General features: G+C 35.0%; 1 protein-coding gene across 11 annotated transcripts in view; it reads right to left on the bottom strand.

Moving 5' to 3' along the window:
* Window positions 1-14,911: 14,911 nt before the first annotated feature.
* Window positions 14,912-25,097, bottom strand: part of KCNC2 (potassium voltage-gated channel subfamily C member 2) — a 206,104-nt gene continuing 195,918 nt past the window's right edge. For 2 of the 11 annotated variants that reach the window (XM_028533338.2, XM_036018668.1), the window contains exons 4-5: window positions 22,909-23,073; window positions 14,912-18,018 (exon numbers count right to left, since the gene is read on the bottom strand). In XM_028533338.2, the coding sequence (XP_028389139.1) occupies window positions 17,882-18,018; window positions 22,909-23,073 (302 nt within the window). In that variant the 3' untranslated portion in view covers window positions 14,912-17,881. Of the gene's footprint in view, window positions 18,019-20,893; window positions 20,913-22,908; window positions 23,074-23,354; window positions 24,753-25,097 lie in introns of those variants that run through there. The other 9 variants (XM_028533340.2, XM_036018672.1, XM_036018673.1 and 6 more) reach the window with 9 other exon arrangements.

Below are 25,097 nucleotides of genomic sequence, written 5' to 3'. Positions count from 1 at the left end.
GTCCATTTGCTTGGAATATTTTTTTCCAACCATTCACTTTCAGTCTATGTAGGTCTTTTGTTCTAAGGCGGTTCTCTTGTAGGCAGTGTATGTGCAGATCATGTTTTATTACCCATTCAACTACCCTATATCTTCTGATTGGAACATTTAATTTATTTACATTTAAGGTTATTATTGATAAGTACTTATTCATTGCTATTTTTCCCCTTCATACCTGTGTTCCTCTCTCTTGCTCTTTTTCTTCATCTTCTTAAAGCAGGACTCCCACAAATTTTAAAAATTCTATTTTTATAATTGCAATATATTTTTTGAAATATTTTCCATGTCCATCTCATTTTTGATAACATCTAGAAAAATGTCCTAACTTTGCCTTCTAGAATATTATTTTCTGGTGCCATTCATTTTGTTGTACAAAATGTCTTCAGTCTCTATTCCACTTTTACACTTGTTTGATGCATGAAAGTATGTACATGAAACACAGTGAGAGACAGGACCAGTGTTATTGCAATAATGGTAGGACACCTCCATGGACTCAGCTTTGACTGAGAATCATTCTGTACTGACACTGAAGGCTCTGCTCTGGAAAGCATGCAGAAACTTTCTTTCATTTGATTATCACCTAGACCCTGAATGTAGATGTAGAAGAGTTGGAGGTTGGAAAACATTCAAGGCTGGTAGATAGGGTAATATTTCTTTTTATATTTTTGCTACTCTAGCAAGGCTTGATTTCTACCTTTATTCATAGGGCAGTGCCAAGTAACACTGTTGGTTTCTGCCTCTCAGTTCCAATAGGGCAGGCAAGGATCTTCCCAGAGAAGGAAAATGGCAACCTAGTTAAAGCTTTCTTCTTGGTAGACCTTCTGTACATGGCCTACTTTGTTGTCAACTTCTCCTCACACTTCAACCCCAACAGTTTCTGTCTCTACTGAATTTCAAGTAGCCTATATTAAATACAATACCTAATGATTCTGCTCTCTGTTTCTGTGGTATCTCTGAAATTGGGAATGGGAAAAAGAAGTGATAAACTGTGTTTTTTATGGTCTTCTTAGAAGTTAGAACTAAAATTATCTTCTCCAAGTCTCCTTTTGTCTTAATTCACTTTTTATCAATTCACATTAGAGGGAATAAAAGAGGTTTATAGTCTATAAATTTTATTTTAACCAGTTGTTATTCTTTTAAAATTTTCAGAGAAATAACATTATAGCATGGGCTGAATTTCAGGCATGTGTTTAAGAACAGAGCAATATTACATATGTTAGTTAGCAATTACTTAGTATTTTAAAATGTTAGTGAATATCCTGAAGAGAGTATAGTAAAGGTCAAAAATAAGATGATGCTCATAGAGTACTTTTCCAGGATATATTTTGCATATAAAACATAAAATTAAAAAAAACATTTGGACATTACTATTTATATGAGACTGAGTCAAAGATGCTGCATTAAGATGTCATTATTCTACTTGAACAGGTCTATATATTAATAGGTCTCATATTTATATATTACCTACTAAGAGCCACGCACTGCAACATGCTTCTGCTTATCACTTAGGAAAGTGATTTCATACACATTTTCCTGTATGATTCTTCAGCCACACAAAAGGTGAAGTAACTTACCCTAGAACCCAGGTCTCCTGCTTCCAGAATTTCAATACTTTTGCTCTAGACCATCATAGCAGCATTAACTCTGAGTATAATTAGCAATACAGGCTAACCACTTTTCTCTTTATTTCCAATGCCCTCACTCTGACTCCCAGTTGTCCAGGGATCCTTTTCTAGTAGTTTCCATGGAAACGACATGTTCACAAATTTGACATTCACCATCTCATGAAACCTCACCTCTATCCCATCCCCACAGTGTCTTAACAGGTGACTGCCCAGCTCATTTGTTTTGAGGGGTTTTGTTTTTGTTTTTGTTCTTAATTCTACTAAATCAGATTGCATTTGAAATGCATCAGGAGCTTACTTATTTAAAAGAAATGTGTCAATGAAGGTGAGATGGTTAGCCAAAGAACATATATGCATAACTCATAGACTCAGACAACAGTGTAATTATGGCCAGAGGGCAGGGGGCTGGAGGCTGGGTGGAGGTGGACAAAGTGTAGGGCAGGGATAGTAATGAGGACATATGTAAGTGTCCACAATAAAAATAAAGTTAAAAACAGAAAAAATCTGCGATTAATTCTTTTGTAATAATTTTCTAATTCATCTGTTCAGGAAGATGAACTTCTCATGTATTAGATTGAGTTTTTAAGGGAATTTTGTAATTGCATGTATTAATTTGCCTCCCTCTCAAAGCGTATTTTGATAATTATCAGCAACCTGCAGTGCCTTAGCTCAAGGGAATGAATGATGTGTTAATTTCCAGTCCTGTGGCAGGCCAGTGGGAGAAGTGTTTTGAACCTTGGGGTGTGGGAGTAGCAAGAATTGGCCTTGACATGAGATGAATTACCATGTGTAGGCAGCTGTGCCCACACTGCCCACTCAACGCTCTCTCTGAGTAGTCCACCTAAAGTTATAGGTATGTGAAGACTCAAGCCTCCACCTGAGAAAATGAAAGAACTCAATGCTTTTAAACCATTTAAAGCCATTTATACATGCCTTAGTTATGTGCATATGAAATTTAATTTTACCCAAGGTACATTACAAATGCACATTAACATATTTTGTTCTATACTATGTACTCATATCACCTGAGAAAAATTAGGTCAACTAGATTGCTAAAATCATAGTTTTGAGTTTTTCTTTTTCTTTTCATTAATAATGTTATTACGGTTGTCCCAGTTTTTCCCCCTTTGCCCCCTTTCCACCCATCACCCTCCACTACATCCAACAGTTCCCACTCCTTTATTTCGTGTCCTCAGGCCATGCAAATTAGTTCTTTGTTTATTTTTCACTGAGTTTCTTGCAGTTGCTTAACTTATGTGTTCCCTGCCTCAGCTCATACCCCACCTTCCTTTGCTCACTCTGTCCTGGCCACCCCGGCTCCTCGCTGCTACGTGATGACAACAATCACAGTTCTGCATCTCGGTCCTCTCAGCTTCATACACTCTTGTCCCAATGTCTCCGGGCCTTTCCTGACTAGCCTAAACACATGGCACCCACCCATACAGTCCACTCCCTATCTACACAGCCTATTTATTTTTTAACCCTTATCACCATCTGGCATATAATAGATAGCATTTATTTATGTATTCTTTGTCTTTCCCTACTAAAATATAAATTCTCTGGGAGCAAAGATTTTGCTTCATTTGTTAAACCAATGTGCCTAGGAAAATGATTGGGGATGCAATAATTATTTGTTAATGAATAAACCAAAAGAGAATTTAACCATGTTTTTTGCAGCCTTATTCACAATAGACAAGGTATGGAAACAACCCAAATTCATTTATCTATGAATAAATGAATAAAGTGTTGTGGTATTTATGCCATGTGCTTAGCACATCATGCTAAGCAAGGTAAGTCAGACAGAGAAAGGTAAGTACTATAAGATACCACTTATATGTGGAATCTAAAAAAAATGAAACCAGACAAAAACAATAAAACAGTAGTTACCAGGGGACAAGGGGTCAAGGGATAAGGCTGAGGGTGTTAACAGGTACAAATATGTAATGAGCACTAAATAAGCCAGAGAGACCTACTGCACGGTATACTGGCTATAGGTCATCCTATTGTGCTATAAGCATGTAATGCCATAGACATTGCTACAATGACAACCATATTATAATATATAACTGTAACAAAATAACAGGTTTTACACCTAAAATTTACACACTGTTACATGTTGAATTTATCCAATTAAAGAAAAAAGAACCTCACAGATTCCAGGCACGGAAAAGGTTTGGGGGAGACCCTTATGAAATAAAAAATAAAAATAAATTCTTCTGTAAAATAAAAAATAAAGGTTAAAAAAATGAAAAAGAATTTAAGTACCATGCATGTTACTATAGGAACCATATAATTCTAAAGTAATGCTATATCAATGAAAATGGCATAATGTTTCTGCAAATGCCTTAAAGTACATAGTTATTTATGTAAATAAAAGACCCTATCAAAAGCCTACTCACTTCTGATACTTTGTACAATTCTTAAGTATTGTTTTTAACATGCAATGCTTGTGGAGAAATGAGATTTAATAATCTAAATCTTGCTTAATTGAAAATATTTGGAGATAAAAGCATGCCAATAAAATCAATGAAAACTAAGTATCTATGTGCAAGTTTTTAGATATTTCTTTTGTTCTATACTATAAATGAAAAAATTAGTAATTATGTTTTGTGATTGAGATTTTAGGTTATCAGAGTCAGTAATGTAACAGTATCATAAAGCTGAAGAGCAGATGTGATTTTAATTCCACCACATAAATCAGGCACAAAAAACATTATATTACTATATTTGACAGTCATATTAAACCTGTCTCTATGTCTTTCTTTGCCAGTGTGGCAAGAAATTCAACTGCAGTCTTTATTGAGGCATTTCTCCTTTTCTGAACCTGAGATTCTATGAAGATCTCAGGGTCTTATGCATCCAGAAAATGAAAGATCCTTGGTCTTTTGTTCTCACTGATGGCTGAAGGAATGCTTGTATTGCCATGTGCAATAGAAGTGATAAGGGCTGTGTGACTGACCCTCCACTGCCCACTTATCCTCGTTTGCCTTCTTTGAACATAAGAGACTATAAACACTAAAGACTCAATTTACCAGGCTGTTTTGCAGGTTGGGTTACACATGTGATACACAGTCTGGTCACCGAGCCAAACACAGAAGCTCGCTGATAGTGCATTTTCCATGGTCATTCCCCCATTCTGCTTCCTGAGACAGTGACATGAAGCTGGAGAGACATCCAGGTGCTCAACAAAAAGTAAAAGGACAAAAACAAACATGGCAGAATAGACAGCAAGAGCCTGCCATTGTTGAACAGCCGAGCCAATGCTAAGAACAAAATAATGAGGGACTAAATTTCATATCTGGAAAATAAATGTCTACTTATTTAAGATATTTTTAAATCCTCTTTCTTGTACCTAAACACATCTCTAATTAAAATTCCAGCCTTGGTTAAGAGGATCGTGGCTGAGCATGGCAGCCCTGCTGCCTAGGGTCCCACCTCTCTAGTATATCATGCTAGACGGTTTATTATGCTGTCATTTTCCATAGTCATTGCTCTCTTTTTGATCTATTATGATAAAGTGGTACAACTGTCTGTTATTCCTGGTAACAGCATCAAAAGCCTGCCTCCTTCCCAGTGTTGATTTCACCTTGGCCGAGAGGGAGAAGCTCCAGCCTTTCCACTACAAGCACTTTATTTATTCTCTTTCTTTTTGGAAATGTCAAGCATATTCACTGCAAAGGGGCCTTTAGACCCTTAAATTTGTATCTCCTTTTAAGGGTGGAATAGAGGAAGCAATGGAGTAAGGAAAGTATAGCTGATACTAGATACTTTTCTCCTTTTAATTTGCTTAGTTACACTGTTATAACCTATCCTCTCTGGGGGTAGACAGGCATTCTCAATCCCATTTGCCGGTCCTGACTGACAGTCTCTCCTTACTCCAGGTGGAAGTGCCCTTGGGATCAGGGTGTTATCCATGCCAGCCCACTGTGATAGCTTTAAATGCTATCTTTATACCAACCACTCTTAAATGTAAATCTCTAGCCCAGACAACTTACCTGAGATCCAGGTTCAAATATTTACCTGCTTACTTGAAATACCCACCTGGGCAGAGAATGACAAGCTTATATTTACTAGCATAAAACTAAAAGAATTAAAAATGTTTTTTCTTAAAAATAATGAGGCCATCAATTTATTTTCTAAAAAAAATTCTACAAATACATAAAAATAATAATATCCACTTTTTATAGCTAACCAGTTTCTTTAATAATTGAATTTTCACAGATTAATATATAGATATTAGACAATGTTATAGATTATGCAAAACATAATTTCTAAATTAGTAAATAATGTATTTTAGGAGTGTTAACTTTTCTATTCTCCCAGTTTTATTTTCCTCGCATCAAAAAAAAAAACATGCCAAGTTACATTCCTGAAAAATAGTTACCATATCTCATCTCTGTTCATTTTAATCACAGAAAGGAACAATCCTAAATTCTTGTCATACTGCTCTTGTTAACAACAGAGGCCACTACTTCCCTTTTCTTAAGCTAAATGAGGACGTTTTCCATTTTCATAGGCTTTTGAGAAATAGCTAAGCAAATAACTATGTGAGCATACCCATTATTTTAACCAGTTCAATATAGAAACTCTTCCTAATGTGAAAGAACCAAACAAGGTACTTTTGTGAATTTGATAATTTCCTGAAGAATTCTAAGATTATGTTTAAGTTTGGATGATCTTAATGTGATCCTAGGGTAATCTTGGATTCTCTTCAAGATTAAAATAGAATCTTAAATAAAATATAATAAAATAGAAATTATATGTTATATTTTCATATTCTTCAGGAATTATGATAAGGCTTCCATCGTATTAAATTTTTAAATTTCCAAAGATATTTTTTGTTTAATTTTTAAATATTTTATTGTTGTTCTATTACCATTGTCCCAATCTTTCCCACTTTGCCTTTGTCGGCCCAGCCCACCCCCTGCTCCCACAGTCCGTGTCCATGGGTCATTCATACATGCTCTTTGCCTAGTCCTTTCCCCTTCTTTCCACCATTATCTTCCTTCTTTCCAACTGCCCCCTCTTCCCCTCTCCCTTTTGGTCACCTTCAGTCTGTTCCTTATTTCCATGCCTCTGGTTCTATTTTGTTCATTTGCTTTGTAGATTAGGTTCCTGTTGTGACTGAGGTCATATGGTATTTGTCTTTCACCACCTGGCTTATTTCATTTAGCATAATGCTCTCTAGTTCCATCCACGCTATTGCAAAAAATAGGATTTCTTCATCCTTTCTGCTGCATAGTATTCCATTGTATAAATGTAGCAGTTTTTTGATCCACTCATTTACAGATGGACACTTAGGCTGTTTCCAACACTAGGCTGTTGTGAATAGTACTGCTATGAAAATAGGGGTGCCTAATTTTTTTGAATTGGTGTTTCAAGATTCCTAGGCTATATCCTCATAAGTGGGGTTGCTGGGTCAAAAGGCAGTTCCATTTTTAGTTTTTTGAGGAAACTCCATGCTGTTTTCCACAATGGCTGCACCAGTCTGCATTCCCACCAACAGTGCACTAGGGTTCTCTTTTCTCCACAAACTCACCAGCACTTGTTGTTTGTTGATTTGTTTATGATGGTCAGTCTGACTGGTGTGAAGTGTTATCTCATTGTGGTTTTAATTTGTATCCCTCTGATGGTTAGTGATGTTGAGTACCCTTTCATATGTCTCTGGGACTCTGTATGTCCTCCTTGGAGAAGTGTCTGTTCAGGTCCTTTGCCCTTTTTTTAATTGGATTGTTTGATTTCTTGGTGTTGAGTCATATCAGTTCTTGATATATTTTGAAGGCCAAACCCTTGTCCAAGGTATCATTGGCAAAAATTGGTTTCCCATACAGTTGGATCCCTTTCTATTTTGATGATGTTATTCTTTAGCTGTGCAGAAGCTTTTTACTTGATGAGGTCCCATTTGTTTATTCTTTCCTTTATTTCCCTTGCCCTAGGAGACATATTGGTGAAAATACTGTTGTGTGGGATATCTGAAATTTTATTTCCTCTAAGATTTTTATGGTGTCATGACTTATATTTAAATCTTTTATCCATCTTGAGTTTATTCTGGTGTATGGTGTAAGTTGCTGGTCTCGTTTCATTTTTTTTTTTAAATGTACTTGTCCAGATCTCCCAACACCACTTACTGAAGAGGCTATTTTTACTCCATTTTTCTGCTCGTGCCCCCTTTGTCAAATATTGACAGTAGAGACATGGGTTTATTTCTGGGTCTCTATTCTTTTTCATTGATCTATGTGTCTGTTCTTATGCCAGTACCAGGCTGTTTTGATTACAGTGTCTTTGTAATATAGTTTGATATCAGACACTATGATCCCTCCTGCTTTTCTTCTTCTTTCTCAAGATTGCTGAGGCTGTTTGGGGTTATTTTGGTTCCATATAAATTTTTGAAATATTTTTTCTAGATTTGTGAAATATGCCATTGATTTTTTTTATAGGGATTGCATTGACTTTATAGATTGCTTTGGGAATGCTTTGGGTAGTATAGACATTTTAATGATGTAAATTCTTCCAATCCATGTACACAGTATATGCTTCCATTTATTTGTATCTTCCTTAATTTCTTTCTTCAGTGTTCTGTACCTCTCCAAGTACAGGTCTTTTACCTAATTAGTTAAGTTTTTCCCTAAGTACTTTATTTTTTGTTTTTGTTGGTATAGTAAGCAGGATTTTTTTTCCTAGTTTCTATTTCTGATATTTCGTTGTTGGTGTACAAAAATGCCTTCAATTCCTGCTAATTTCCTTTTACGGTTATAAAAACCCCTCAATCTCTGGAGATTTAGTCTGAAAACTAGAAGAAAATCCTTTTACAGTATGTTCATATTGCTGTTAAGATGAATTTAAAAGGAAAATTTCATTATATTTAAAAGCAACTGGCAAGGGGTTTAGAAACTGTTGCCAAAATTTTGTTCAATATTATCCTCTACAGAGAAAATCAATACTAAAGAAAAAATTACAAGTTGTTATACCATAAAATCTCTTTGTAAAAAATCCATAACATAATTATAATCATAATAGCAGTTTATGCAATAGCAGAATGTCTGTACACAATACTGTCCTAAGTACATATACATGTCTTTTCATTCAGAACTCATAACTAAATTATAATGTAGATGTTATGATACTCACCATTTTATAAGTTCCTATATGACACAGTTTAATTATTTGCCAGAAGTTATATAGCTGGTTAAGGATGAGAACAAAATTCCAACTCAAACTTATTATGACTCTAAATGCCATTTCCTTCACTACAAGTTAGCAGGGGGGGTTGTTTGTTTGTTTGTTTGTTTTAACAAGGTACAGTAAGACCTAACTACTTGTGCAAATTGGTGGCAAGGTATGGTAGGGAACCAGGGTAGATCTGCAAAGTGAATAGTACAGGCAATTAACTCCAGCATGGCTGTTGAAACAGATTAAAGGAATATGTAAGAGGTTTAAATTATAGTAGCCATAGCATCTGAAGTTTCATTTAGACTGGTATTTGAGTCTGAGAAGGTCCAGTCCATTGGGTGAGGCAGGACAGCAAGGGACACAGGGACAATGATAACACTGCCTACTACCTCTCAGACACTTTGTGAGGCACTGGACATACTGAACCAAGAACCAAACAAAAGCATGACCCTAGATAGGTAAGAAGGAGCCAGATGATAAAACATCTTGAATGGCAAAATGGCAAGATTAAAAGTCTGTGTTGTATTCTGATATTGCAAGATGAACAACCAGGAAAAAAAAACGGTGAGATGTGAGTTTCAGGGGGTAAAAAAGTCTAAATTCAGCTTAACAAATATAGATTAGACTCTTCCATGAGACAGGCAAGGGAGATGGAGAGCTGAATACCTGCTGAGGGACTCTAAGGGGCAGTGCCCAGAAAAAGAGCTGGCCTAACTAAATCACTTCATCAAGCTTCTTGGCAGTAGAATGTGAAGAGATGAATGGCAGCAACTTATCAGTTTAATTACAGCTTCCTGTCAATATAGTCATCTGAAAAGAAGAAACTTAACAGTTTCAAAAAAGAAAAGCAAGCCCATAGATTTTTAATAATTTTCAAATAATATTTCTCATAGTATTCAAATCTTCTATAGATCTATTTCAAAATTAAAGTGACTAACATAGTGGTTGGAATCCCACCCCTATACACCCCTCCAACACCAACCCTTATAAGTTCTCCAAGTTGTTTTTTTGTGATTCACTGCAATTATAATATCTATCAAGGAAACGTCAGAGAGAGATTATACCAAACCAAATAGTCCAAAGAAGATTATTTTCAGGACTGTTGCCATAGGGGAGAGAGGCTGAACTGAATGAACTCTGCTGAAACAAAAGCAAGAGAATTCCTAAGTGATGGGGTGACAAGTGGGAAAGCTCTGGAAGACCTTAGGGGAGACACGATTAGGCCATTTGAAGTTTGCTAATTGGCACTTTCTTATGAGTTAAGCACCTACTTTCCCACAGATTGATAGGTAGGGGTGCTACCTTTCATAATTTTTACATTTTAAAGGAATGGCTCCCCACCCTTGAGAAAGACATTCATGAGTTGTAGAACTGGCAAGGAGCAGAGAAAGACTTTACAACAGCAGTTTCCTATAGGATGTGCTCTGAGACAAGGGAGTCAGGGGCCTATAGTCAGGAAGAAATGTATAAAAAGCTTAATGGAGCTGAGGGGAATATGAAGGCATCCTGGTCCTAACTACTGATGGTAATTCAATGTTTCTTAAGAAAATATTCAACCTCATAGTTAATATAAGAAAGAGTCTCATATTTAACCTACTATGATTAGATAAGGATTATCTGATGGGATGGTGTGAGGCTGCAGCAGTTTCTGCCTGTGGTTCTCTAGTGAACCACACATATCAGCAAACACTGTCTACGTATTAATTCTGTGTGTTTTCTGTCATGTGTCCAACAAACCACATGTCAGTACCAGGACATCGAGTACTAAGGAAAGCTGCTGTCAAAAGCAAACCATCTTCTTCTACTTTAATATTTTGGCACTCAAGGTTATGGTTGTTATGCATAAAATTATCAGTTCTAAAAACATAAGTAGATAGATCTAAACCACAAAAACTAATTTTGGAAAATGAGCCTTGTATTATTTGTCTCAAGACTCTCATTGGTGCCATTGAGAAGTTTTACATCAAAAGGCAGTTTGTTCTCAGTAGTACTCTATCACTAGCTGCCAAAAACTTGTGCAAATCCACTTTTTACAAATCAGAACAAAAGAAGACCAGTGACATTTTTATATTTTGACAGTTATTAGTTGATCCTGAAAGTATTTAACCACAATATTAATATAACAAAAAGTCCAACACAAATAATGACTATTTATTACAAAATCTTTTATTACAAAATCATAAGCATGCAATTCAGTAACATAATAGCTTCACACTCAAGCACAGCATGTGACATTTTAGGCAAAATGTTCAAATTAAAACTATAAATTATTACACCCATATTATTACCCTACCAACCACACTCAAGCAGGTGTTACTTCCACTGGACCCTGTATAAAGAAAGAATATTTCTCTGTTAAAACTAAAAGAAGAAACATTTTTTTGAAAAGCACCTAAGATCGAGTTGTGTAAAATCATTCCTAGCTATGGAATGTGAAAATTGACGGTCTCATCTCCTGCCCATTTTATGCAGTAGAAACCTTTCAAGGTCTCCAGTGAAAAGAAAGGCTGGTCCTTTTGGGCAGAATTTATTCTAACATTGTTTAGGAAGCAGAATTATAGAATGATTTCTTTAACTTTGACTTGTCTTTTTGTTTATTTCACACTACATGATCTTGTTTAAGGCAACATTTAGTTTTCAAGGCTTTTTATCTTAAGCCTTTTCTTGTATGCCTTTTCTTTATCTCTGTATATCCAGCTGTATGGAGGAGTGTGCATTTTTAACCATTATTACCTTAGATTCTGGAGCTTCCTACCAGCCAGCCAGCCAGAATCCCCATAGCTTTTAGGCATCCTGCTAGCATCCAGTGGGAAAAGAAACAGCTACTGCAACAGGAGAGAACAGCAGGTAAAGTATTTAAACTAGTGCCTTGAATATGTGAGCTCTCAATAGGAAAAAATATATCTAGTCATTTCTTAGGTAGTGGCTTCATGCTTAATCCTGCGCAATAAAATTATAGATTTGGTTTTCATTGGCTTTGTTTTGTTTTTGATCAAAAAACATAGCCTTCAGACTTGTCTTTAACATAGCTTTTTCTCTTTGCCATCAAGAAAGAATGTGATTTACATAACATTTTAGATACTTGCTAAAGAATCTCAAAAGAAAATAAATAAAATTGTTGAGGCCATTCATCAAGGAAAGACTTCAGGTACTGCCACATTCAAATTATATTAAGAATCCTTCACATATGGTATTGTTTGTAGCTGTTTTATGTCACTTCACTACTCCTAAGAGAAATGTAACATTTTCATGGCTGCCAAACTATTTTGGTGTGATAATATTTCTTCCTGGCTTATAGAAAAAATTGTTAATGTTTACCGAATTTAACAAAGGTAAAATTTTTATTTTCCTCCAAAAACAAATTACTTGATTTGTTTTTTAAGTTACATGGAATGTAACATGGAATGTAACATGATAACTTTTTTAAGTTACATGGAATGCCCTTGTCTCATTATTTTTATTATGGGAAATACACTGAAAAATAAAGATATAACTTCTATGGTTTATAATACACACTATTTTACAAACAATGGTACATAAAATTTGATTCCAAAATTTAAAAAAAAAGACTTTCCTCATAAAGATACTTGACTAGCCTGCTAGTAAGTGACTAGCTAACCTATAAAGTAAATAAAAAACATGATATTTATAAAATCTATAATGGTTCAGTTCATGGTAATTTCTATACTTTGAATTTAATCACAGACCATTAATAAATGGTCATTGACAAAACCCATGATATTACTATGATACTCAATCATATCCACAAAGTCTGTACACAGATGTTTAACCAACTTTATACATGATCATCGAAGCTTGGAAACAACCAAACTGTCTTTCAGTAGGTGGCTGGGAAAACAATGGTGCATCTAGACAATGGAATATTATTACACACTAAAAAGTAATGTGCAATGAAGCCATAAAAAGACACGGGGAAATTTCAAATGCACATTACTAACTGAAAAAAAGCCAATTTGAAAAAACGATATACTGTATGATTTCAACTATATAACATCCTGGGAAAAAATACAACTGTGAGGAGAGTAAAAAGATCAAGAGCTTCCAAGGATTGGAGGGAAAGGAGGGATTAATATGTGAGGCACAGAGGACTTTCAGGGCAATGAAACTATTCTGTGTGACGCTAGAGTGTTGGACGCATTTCCTTATGCAGTTATCAAAATCCATAGAGTATATAACCCCAAGAGTGACCCATAATGTAAACTGATGACTTGGGGTGACAACAATGTGTCAGCATTGGTTCATGATGGTACCAAGTGCATCACGCCGGAGTGGGAGCTGATAGTGAGGGAGGTTTTGGGGAGTTAGATGGGAACTCTCTCTACTTTCTGCTCAATTTTTCAGTGAACCTAAACTTGTTCTAAAAAATCAGGTCTATTTAAAAAATGAGTATTAGGTTACTTGGGACTCTAGGAGACTACCATAGTCTTTGAAGATTTTAGTGCTTAAAATGCATAGTTGATGCTCCATCACTTTGACATGATAGTGTACTAAATATAAAATAAAATTATGTAATATTAATAAAATTATTTAATTTTTAGACAATAATGAAAACATCACAGCCTCAAAATAGAGTTAGTTTAAGGAGAAGAAGAAATTATAAAATTTAGGTTCAATATTAATAATACTGAATCCATGTTAGAAAAAATTAGTATACATCCATAGTTTAATAATGATCAAGCATTTCAACAACTAATTGAATTTTGGCAAGAAAAATTGAAAGGAAAAAAGTTAATTTTCTCAACAAGGAAAAAATTTAAACCATTTATTTTAATCATTATAAACCACTAAGGATTTTAATATTTTAAAGATCCACTTAGCTCTAACTATCTTCAATCATGTTATAAATTCTCTAGAGTTCCTGCTTTGTAATATAGCATTTTAACACAGTCATTGTCTCTAAGACAAGTTCACCATTGCTATTCCATTAATCTGTCTTGTGATTTATTTCAAAGATAAAATGAATATTTTTGCTTTTCATTTATAACTACTTAATTTATCATGTATTAAAATGTATTATATTATCATGTTTAAAATGTATTCTTTCCCTCTCATACATATTTTTTACAGTAAATCCTACATTCTGTCATCATCAATAAAAACATATCACCAGTAATTATATTTAGACAGATTCCCTTTCCTGAGCTCAGTTTCCTGACAGTCCCTTAAAAATCAACACTGAGCATTTTTAGACCTAGAAAAGATTCTGTTGACTCATGATGGGAAAATGTTTCATTCATCAACCTGATTTCTCTATATCATTTTCCCTTCCCCTCATCCTATGGTTTCATAGAATGTTACAGAGAAAATGTACATGTGACCCCACAATGTAAGTGGAACACCAGCTACATGTGGTGTGCAGCTGACACAAAGGTCCATTTCCCAACAGTGAGATAGCAGCTGCCTTTGGAAGGTAAGGCATTTACCACTAGAGGCTCAGTAAATATTTAAACTATGAGAAATTATGCCAGGGAAGATTCTCTGTGGCAAATGTGTAAGTGAACAGTTCTGCCTCTCTGATCTTTTGCTCAATCACCATAAAAAATGTTGACTTTCAGAATGTCCGTGATGATGAAGTTGGAAAGTATAACTCATAAAATGCCATATAGATATCAAATACCATAATAATTCATAATTTGGTCATCTCAAAGTATAAGAAAAATTAGCCCTGGCTAGTGTAGCTCAGTGGATTGAGCGCAGGCTGTGAACCAAAGTGTCGCAGGTTCGATTCCCAGTCAGGACACATGCCTGAGTTGCAGGCCATGGCCCCCAGCAACCGCACACTGATGTTTCTCTCTCAGTTTCTCCCTCTCTTCCTTCTCTAAAAATAAATAAATAAAATCTTTAAAAAAAAGTATAAGAAAAATTAGACAGACAAAATACTTAGAAGAGTAAACTGCTGGCTACATGCTTGGGAGTTGAATGAGCCTGAGAGCTATGTATATTTGTAAATCCTTCCACCCCAATTTCTTTGTTATGTGTGAGCATCTGGTTTGCTGCCACGAAACATAAAAATAGTAAAGAGAGGAGCTCAGAAAAAAATGAATAATTTAATCAGATAGGATTCAAGCTTACCCCAGCTTAGGTGTCTTTTATTCTTCATTTCAGTGAGTTACATTTCCACAGTTATCACCAAGGTTGTGCATGCACCTTGAATTTTTCACAAAAGGTCCACAATACAGGGGTATATAACTAGGTTATATGTTATATTCAGAATCCCAGGGGAACTAATAGATCCTAGAAATATTGATTAAGCAAGATGAAGAATTCTTACACAGTTTCAACCACAACAGTTTTAAAGACAAATACAAGCTTCATTTGCCACAAAACTCACCAAAAAGTAATTCATTGAAGAATATCTCTTTTATGCAAAATATACAATTTAGGATATAATTTGATTAATATTCTACTATATACTGACATTGTTCCTTGGTCATTTAGTAAAAAAATACTCTCATTGCCAGAATTTTTCTATAATATTTATAATTGAGGTAACAATGACAAAAGACAAACTATGAATAATGGTGTTTTTTTTTGTCATGGTGATTTTCTAGAACTAAACAACTACGTGACTAAAACTAGGTCAGTTTCAATAAATAGGCACTGGAAATTTGACAACATAATATGACAAGCTGATAACGTAAATGCTTGATAAGAAAATGATACAATATTCATGAATCCAACCAACAAAGGGGAAATAAGAGAAATTAAGACAGACTGATATTACACCGAAATCGCTGCCTTGTGTGATTCACAGCACAATCTACCGCAGGCCCACGAGTAGTGGTAGTTCACAGAGGTATGGGCCATACTTGAAGCTTCAGAGATGTGGATCATGAATTTGGCTTCCTTTGATGTGAGATGTCCAAAATTATTGACCCACGCACACATGTTGGTATTTACAATTGTTTCATGGACACTGGCCAGTCCACAAGCAAACCACTCATACGGGCAGCACCAAATGAGTTCCAGCCACAATCCTTTTACGAGCTTTAAACGTTTCTTGAAGACGCAGGAACTTCTTCCAAGTGCATCCTGGTTACATCAGGGCACATTCAGCAGCAGAAACCTGTTTCCAGTACAGTCCTTGATATGGCTAAATTCCACTGTCCCTTTTTCAGCCGTCAAAAGTCCATGCTAAATTCTGTACAACACTGCAGTCAATAACAGCAGCACCAGACAGTAGAGTATTATAATTCCTTTACCATAGAGCTCTGAATAATTATAGCTTTCAATGTGTGGTGTTAACAAGAGGATCACTGAATCTCTAAACATCAGATGGGTACGTCTGGGTAAATACATTGCTGTACAAGGTCTCTGACATGCAGGTCATGCTCTAGGACTTGGGGATCTAGAGTAATATAAGTTACGTGGCCAAGAATAAAAGTGATAATTGTCCTCCTAACAAAAAATAAACATGAGAATTAGAAATTAATCAACAATCTCAATGATCCTGAATGCCTTAGAAATATGGTTTATCCCTCAATATATATTATGGCATTTTTCTTCCCTCACACATCCAATACACCAGACACACTGTTGCTATTGCATTCATGGGGATGTGTAAACAGAATTTCTTCCACTTGGACTGAATAAGACTCCCTAGAAGTTTGATTAGAGTGTAGAGATGAATGCTGGTTGGTAGGCAGTAGAATCTGACACTGCAGCAGGCAACCAAATGCAATGGTAACATTGCTGCTGCCTAAATTCTGTTTATCAGAAAGGTTCACAGTATCGATTAACTTAGTCTATCGGGCATCCTTAATTCATACACAAAGCAGAGAAGCTGTTCCAAGTAGCAAGGAAGGCAAGGGGACGGGAAAAGGCCCAGTACTAAAATCATGAACACCTTATCAGGCATTTCTGTGCTTTATGGAGACAGATGGCATATACAGTTAAGACAGGGAGCTAGACAGACAGACAGAACAACATTCAGGACAAAGCACCTGATTAAACATTGACTGAAAATCTGATTATTCTTGTGAGTCAGAAACTTAAGGCTGGTCAAGTAAGCCTCCTGTGAGCAACGATGTTCTTTGATGTTTGCACAAAAATTAATAAATGAAATAAAGGAGGTTTAAAAAAGGCATCAGAGCTTTGGAAATATTTGGCGCTCTGCCTCTGAAAATAATGACAAATCCTGGGATTTAAAAAAAAATGATTCAATTATCAAGCAGCAATTCCTGTTTCAGCAAGGCAAGCCTGGCTGACAGTTACCTGTCTCTCATGTTTTGTGCCTTCCCCAAGCCATTAAGTCAGGGATCTGGCCTCGGCTTGCGTGTAACCAGTAATGACAACCTCTTTGTAGTTATCTGTGTGCAAACAACCAGAGACATTCAGAACTCCAATACAGCAATTTTGAAGAAAGGTAAATCAATCAAGAAATTAAGCTGTTTAAGACAAATATTTCTTTCAAACAATAAATGAAAAAATGTCAAAGAGAAACTTGCCCACCTGCCCCACCATTCAACATGCAGAACAGTCGACCAGTTTCATATCAGTAGGACAGTTGGATGCAAGTACACATATCCCGAGCCCTCCATGGTCCCTGAACTCTGTGCCATCGCTTTCAGGTGACAGAGACAAGACGGTCCATGCAAATGAGCTGACTGAAGTCATGTGGTATGCAAGCAAGATAGGATCCCAGACATCTTCAGAATGGTGTAGAAAGTCACAGAAATGAAGGTCCCATGAAGTGGTTAGCATTTGGAAGCACACTGTTTTAAATATATCTCCCTGAAAATATGTTTAGGTATTAGTGTACTGGCCAATATCTGATACTATCTGTTATTTTATTGCGAAAGGACATCAGGGCAATTAATATGGAGAAGTAATACCACTACTTTAGATAATCTTTAAAGCCAAGATAAAATTCAGTAACTACCCAAATGGCATTTCTGACTTCAGAAAACGTCATGCAGATTTGTACTGTGTTAAAGGAGGTTGGAGTAACTCTACATTTAATTATTCCCATGATGGAGTAGACTGTACTCGAATTAATACAATTTAGCCGACTGATGAAGTTTGATTTACAAGATAGATGGGATGGGAGATCGAGAGCGCCTCAGAGGACAAGGAGAGTTGTAGGGTGATGTTACTGGAGAGAGCCTCAGAGCATTGCCTGTCAAGCCCGCTATGTTGTTTAAGCTTCGGGATTTTTCATATCCTTTTATGAAAAAAGGCACAGACATAAGTTGAATTCAACCAGAAAATAGACACAGGAAAACAATACCATGCAAGATAATCAAAAGTCCTATTTTTGAGCTCAAAACAGAGTTTGTTTACAAAGAATTCAATATTTAGACAATATTTAACTCTAGAAAAACTGAAGTTCACTGTAGCTGTCATTCCCAAAGAGTAAACCACCTATCACAAATTATGGCTGTAATACTTTCAAAATCTATTCTTTCCCAGATTGTTCTTTGTTTTGATGTAATTTTGGCCTATGCAATACCAGAACTCTTTTAGAATTAGGCAAAGCAACTTAAGTAAGATACATACTTGGCTAATATTACTAAATTTCAGAATATGTTCCTGGAAAAAATAAATGGATTATTTCTCCTTTTTATGTTTTAGTATTTACTAAGCTGTTAAAGCATGCTTAACTTTAAATGGACAACTCTTTTCATAGCATATTTAATCTTCCAGCTTTATGGAGTTAAAAGAATGATTCTTAAATAATGACATTTGATGCCATTATCCACATGATGTTGAATGAATGTCCTTATCTAATATTTTCAATAAAAAAGTAAAGAAAAAATAAAATGAATGAAATATAAATTGAGTCATAATTTCAGTGAGTTAAAGTCTAATTTTAATTATATGATGTTTTCAGCTGCCTTCTCTGCCAGGAATTGAAAACAATTTTAATTTAATTCACCTTTTCTTTTTATTATTTTGCATTATAACCTTTTGTTAATGAAATTCATGGACTTACAGAATAAAAGGTTTTTCTCACAAGCTTTAACCCAATAGTTCATCTTAACTACTCAAGAAACACTCCATCAAAAAATGGATACAAATAAAATACAAATAAAAGAAACATCCTATCAAAGTAACCTTTGGAAGAATTCATATATTGTAATACTTTTCATTAGAAAATATTAGAGGCAGGTAAATGAGGTAGGCAGCACTTAGTGTCAAGTTAGAGGAAAACTGTCCTGAAAATAGGGCAACTATTGACAAGAGAAGCAGTCATACAGCCTAAGAAAGATATGTTCTGACAGCTCCATTGAACAAGTGTGGTGCAGCAGGAAAGTGAAATTCTCTATTGCACAGCCAACGCTGAGCAAATAGACACAATTCCAGTGAGCGTCTTGCCTCCCTCAGATTGATGGCACACTCCTTGGGCCCTAATTCGCCTCAGTGTGCCTGATGACTCTATAAGAAAGAAAGTGGGCCTGGTGTGTTTCCTTATGTTCCTCTCAGCTACTTCCTTCTCTAATTCTTTTACTCTCATGAAACTTCTGGGGAAGAAACCACAGCTATCTCTCCCCATTTCCCTGGAAGAGAGGTGATTTAAATGATTTAGTGATTATTCGATTTACAAGGGCCCAGGACAGATTTGGATATGGGTATGGATGGCAATAACAGCTCCTTTGCAGAGTAGGGCTGGACTGAAGAGGAACCCCTTCCTCACATACACACACAGAAATTTTCAGCAGACTAGATGTCTTCTTTGGTATTTTGTAGATGGAAATTTATGCCATCCATTAACTATAGTGAAGTTCTCCAGGAAATAAATTCTGCTAATGAGAAAATTATCTGCCAATGTATTTTGTTAGCTACAAAACATGGGAGGTGGTATGTACTTTACTCTCCTCTGGTGAAGGATGGTATAGTTAGTGGGAGGATGTCTTAAGTCATTAAAAAAGAATTCTAGGTGAATTATCCTTACACAGGGACCTTCATGTGCCTGGAGGGCTACTAATTACCTCTCTTTGGTAAAGTGATTGAAAATATAACTGGAAATTTCAGAAAGAATAATTTATCCTAGTTTTCTGTGTCACCTGAAAATATATACTTTACCATAAACATTGATTGGGTTTAATGAAAAGCAAACTTGAATATGCATGGCCGGAAGGGGTTGTTAATACCTATAAATCATCCACATAAAAATGCACACTTTGTCCCCCACAATTTCCATGCTCCCTACCTGACCTACAAAAATGTAAAAATCTGTTTGACAGTTTTATATTAATCATACTGGTTACATGTAAATCTTGGTGGCTGTTCTAAATGCTCGATTATTTTTCTGAAAAGTAGATTTTAACATAAATATTATCTATTTTGTTTATTAATCCTTTTTTAATAACTATAACTTCATTGTTCATTTGAAAGGGCTTGCATTCTAATTTAATAACAAGTATTTTAATAGGAAAATTATGTTATTCATATAAATATATTTTTTCTTTATTCTGCAGGTCAATTTATGATTAGAAAATTTGTTAAAATTTTCCCCAAACTTTTATTAAAATATAACATAAAAATAAGTTATATTTACATTACTTTGAACTAACATCTAAATACATGGTGTGCATTTTATATAGTTCTGAAGAGCAAGTGCTTATTTGAGGCAATATTGAAACTGCCTATCCATGTACTAATAATGGGTATGTTTTTGTTTCCAATAATGTGATTTCCTAAAAATTACTGCATAAATAAAATCATGGATTCTAAGTACAGAGAGTTTACTCTTTTAGGGAATCTATAAGGTGTCTTAATGTATGCTCAACTATATTCATATCTGTTAATAGAAAAAGAATTGAAAGGTAATCAAATATTTTTTTCATCTATATAGGAGAGAATTTTCAGGACTCTAAAATCAAATCAGTAAAGAGACTAATTTGAAAAGTAGAAAAAACGGGGGGATCATATAGGAAATAAACATCTGAGTATGAATAATAGGAGAAATCTACATCTACATAAAGGGAAATGTATAATTTACATAAAAGCAAACAAAACACAGGAATGAATTCTTGATAAACATGACAAGACAACACACTAAGATTAAGTGAAGTTAGCCAGAAATGTTACCAGACCTAGGTGAAAAACACAAAGCTGCAAAAGAATTAAACAAGAGTGAAAAAAGAAGTTGATTATGGTGAGAAATGACAAAGAATAAAATGTCATAGATAAATTTTCAAAATTTTTCCCATTGATAAAGAAAATTTGCATTTGTGAAATAAGATTGTATGCATAACTTTTCCATACAGACTAAATATCTTATTAATTGCTTTGCTCATGAAACTTTGCCATTTTACAAGAAGACTTTATATTTACATAGTGCTTTATAATTTGCAAAGTTTCATATGTGATCTCCTTTGACAGTTTAATATTCTTACATTAAAAACAAAATGTTCTTAAACATGTAATATAAATACTGCATGTTGTATTTTATGACTATATTAAAATGCAAAAATTTAATGACATAATACATATAAATACATATATACATATATACACTCATATACATGTATATACATATATAATGAATTAAGATATATAATGCACTTAAAATATTGTTCTACATAAGGTATTATTTGATATTATTATGATTATTTAATGCATGTACATATTTCTTGTTCAAGTACTATAATAGAATATTAACTACCTTTATCAAATATTTAAAATTTTAAACAATATTTATATGTTAAATAGCAATCAAACATATTCAAATGACTGAAATACATTTCGGGGAAAGGAATGGATACAGAGAATGGAAATAATTTAAATGAAGAAAGATTTAAAATATTGCATACTGAAGAGACAAAAGAAGAGTCCTTTGTCTTCTGAGACTCAAAGGCATGGAGACAGGATGATATAAAATGCTCAGAAGAAATCAAGTAGAAGTATGACAAGGGTAATGAGGTATTTCAAAGAGAGACGGCATCATAAAATAAATATCAGAGGCTTAAAATGGTAACATTCAATAGGGGGAAACTGCAATGAATAGCAAAGAGCACAATATTTTTAAAATTCAGTTGCATGAATATGAAAGTTTTGGAGTGGCTTTTCATTTAAATTCAATCCACTGCATAAGAATTACTATAAATCTTTTTCCATTCTGTCAATAAACAGAGAAAATAATCATGTCAATACAACAACTGGAACCATCAAAGTGGGAGTTAATAAGGAGCATATTGTCACTCTGACAAGGATGGGAAATGTAATAAAACTAATTCTTAAGGATGAAAAAAAAGGGCTCAATTGTTCTAATATCTGTAAAGTTTACGCAAAACAAAAGCAAAAAGCAACACCCAGGAAATGGTCAAAATGGCCCAGTCTAGGAAAACTGAACCATGTAGGGGAGTGAAACTTTGGCATTACGTTATATTCCTTAACCAAGATGCTGGCGCAACAAAATTATACATTCAACATACTTTCTATGCACCAGGCACAGTTCTGTGTGGGTTGAAAAACAGTAATAAATTTAAAATTATTATTACCTTGAAGATAAATTATATAATCACATTGTATAAGTACATAAGTAGCCTTTCAAGTGATTGGGCACAGTGTTCTAGATGGCCAAGGATCTTGTACCTTTTCAACCTTCTAACACTCATGTAAACCACAGCAAAAACATGCTCAAACATTGGGTAACAGACTTAATTACAGCCCATTTAGTGCTTTTCTTTGAAAATACACTTACTGTTTTATAATCATCAATTACTTATCAATTATATGCATAGAGCCAATTAGTGAGCTTTATTAGTTGTGGGGAAAAAAGATAACTTTTGAAGACTGCTACTCAACAATTGGATGAATTAACTTTTAAATACTCCATTACATTTCTTCCCATAAAGGTATAGAAAATCAGAAAAAAAAACAAAGGAAGGCAGGGAGGAAGGAAGAAAATGACATTCAGACATGATAGCCAAGGAGACTGTTATGATACATATTTTTAATGTTTATGAGAAAAGATGTGATGAGAATTGAAAAAGAGCACTATGCGTAGTCTTTCCAAGAAAATGAAAAAGAATTTTACATCACTCTGTATATTTGCAGCACTTCATTTCTAAGTCACCTGTGAGGATCTGACAAAATGCATGCCTACCTTTCCTGATCCCTCCATCAGAAGCACACGCGTAATCACCTGTTGTCAGTAGGAAACATGTTTCCCCTCTTCTGTTTTTGTCTCTGGTACTAGAGCGTCTGATGGGGAGCCTTTCTGGGGGTGATAATGATGGCTCACGTCCCGAACTGTCATCACCTGATAACACTGGTCACAGCACCAGGCCCATTGACAGACAGTGATGGATGAGGAAATGAGACAGACAGTACAAAGAGTTTACACCAAATGTCCATAGTACAGTCACTCGGTATACAAAACAGAATAATCACATCAGGATAAGAAAAAGATTTTCATCACTCACCACGAAAATTTACATGGACCAAAAAATGGAAATGTATTGAAAGAGATAAAAATATTCTTTGGGAAGTTTTAATTCCATTTTGGATTCTATCTAATAAGAAATTTACTTTTACAAAACTAACATGAACTCAAAGTAAGTGTGATCATGAAGGAGAATACAAATTAATATCTTACAGTTTTTGACATGTGATCTAGTTACTATAAAAAGGAACCTTTTTTTAAGTGGAGCCTATTTAAGGAAAAACTAAGTAAGTATCTGTCTTTGCAGCTCTTTAAGACACAAACTTTTATTATTTTCTGGAAGTAGCATTTCCCACAAATTATAATAAAAAGAATCCGAAAGCTCACAAACTTTGTGTCCAGGTTCTATACTTTGAAGTGAACAAATAGTTTTGTGCATAATGAAAGAAGATCAAGTTCTCCAAATGCCCTTGAAAGAACTGTTTACTTCTGTATGCTTGCCAAAGACGGTCACAACCCATCCGCCTGGTACCAGCTTGTTATAACAATGTTCCCTGGGCTTAGAGTGTGTGCTCCTCCTCCATGCCCTTCACAAGGCGCAGGTCCTCTGAGAACAGTCTGATGAGGCCAGCACCATCAACTAAATGCTACCTTTCTGAAAGACACTCTTCGCCTGACAGTTTCTGATATATATTGACAGAATTTACAGAGCAATCTACTGACTAAATATAAGGACTGTGAGTAAAATCTTTAAGAAGCAGTTCAGCTCAGGCCACATGTTTTCCTATTTATTCCATAAAACCTTTGTAAACTAAGGAGAAAGCCAATGAAAATGTCACCTGCCTTTGTTTGTTTGCTTGTTTGCTTTGTTTAATTGGTGATATTTCTAAATTATCCAAAATGATTCACATGGGATTATCACAAATCACTTTTCTATAAGAAAAAAAATACATGTAATCAAGTTATAGTGAATGTATATATATCTTAAATTTTCATAGTGGGCTAAAAGGTAATTAAGTTGTTTAACCTAAAAATATTTTACTGGTACCAGACATAATAGACTAGAGGTGATAACTACTGATGATCACTTTTGCAAACGGAACATCAATTGACAGTCAATGGAGTCCATCTATTCCAGGTTATCTATGGCAATGGAGAAGAGTAGGAATTCAGCTTATGTCAAACAGTTAATCATCCAATATCCAGTGTGGGAGGGATGAAAGCCCAGTGCATAGTGCATAAAAGAAGAAATCCTACAGAGAAATTCAACATTGCCATTGATTAGCCAAAAGCAGATCATCTATCCCCAGAATACTGGTGAGTTGATTATACAGCACCTTGCCCAATCCAAAGGGACTATGTTGATACACTACCTAATTTAAGAATAATTAAATGTAATCAATCCTCCAGAATATTATTAGGGAAGATCTTTGTTATTAAAAGGGCTATCTTCCATATCACCTCTTTGATGTTTAGGCCTTTGAAATGTAAACATCCATTCTTCTTAAGTAACTGCTTCTTATGAGTTAGGTGCAAATGCATGGCCCCATGTGGCAGAGATAAAACTGAGACAAACACACCAAGCCAAATGATATGGGGATCAACATTTTGAGGATGAAGGATGGAAAATGGCCAGTATCATACCATCACATCGTGCAGGGAAACAAAGAAACATTGGCACAAATGCAACACACAGGCAAAAGAAAATATTGGCACCATCAGCAAAGGACATTCCCACTGAAGCAGGAAAACTCTACAGACCAGCTAGACAGACTTCTACTTAGAATTCATTTAGAAAAGCTACAATCTCGCTACCTGTAAGCCTGACACAAACACAGGTTTTGTGAACGGGTAGAACTGAAAACTCATGAACATTAGCAGAAAATGGGAATGATCACCTTCTACCTAAG

The sequence above is a fragment of the Phyllostomus discolor genome, chromosome 2 (genome assembly GCF_004126475.2).
Source record: "Phyllostomus discolor isolate MPI-MPIP mPhyDis1 chromosome 2, mPhyDis1.pri.v3, whole genome shotgun sequence".
NCBI classification, from domain to species: Eukaryota; Metazoa; Chordata; class Mammalia; order Chiroptera; family Phyllostomidae; genus Phyllostomus; species Phyllostomus discolor.
Note: the sequence above shows the minus strand (reverse complement) of the source record. Positions and strands in the feature narration are given on the sequence as shown.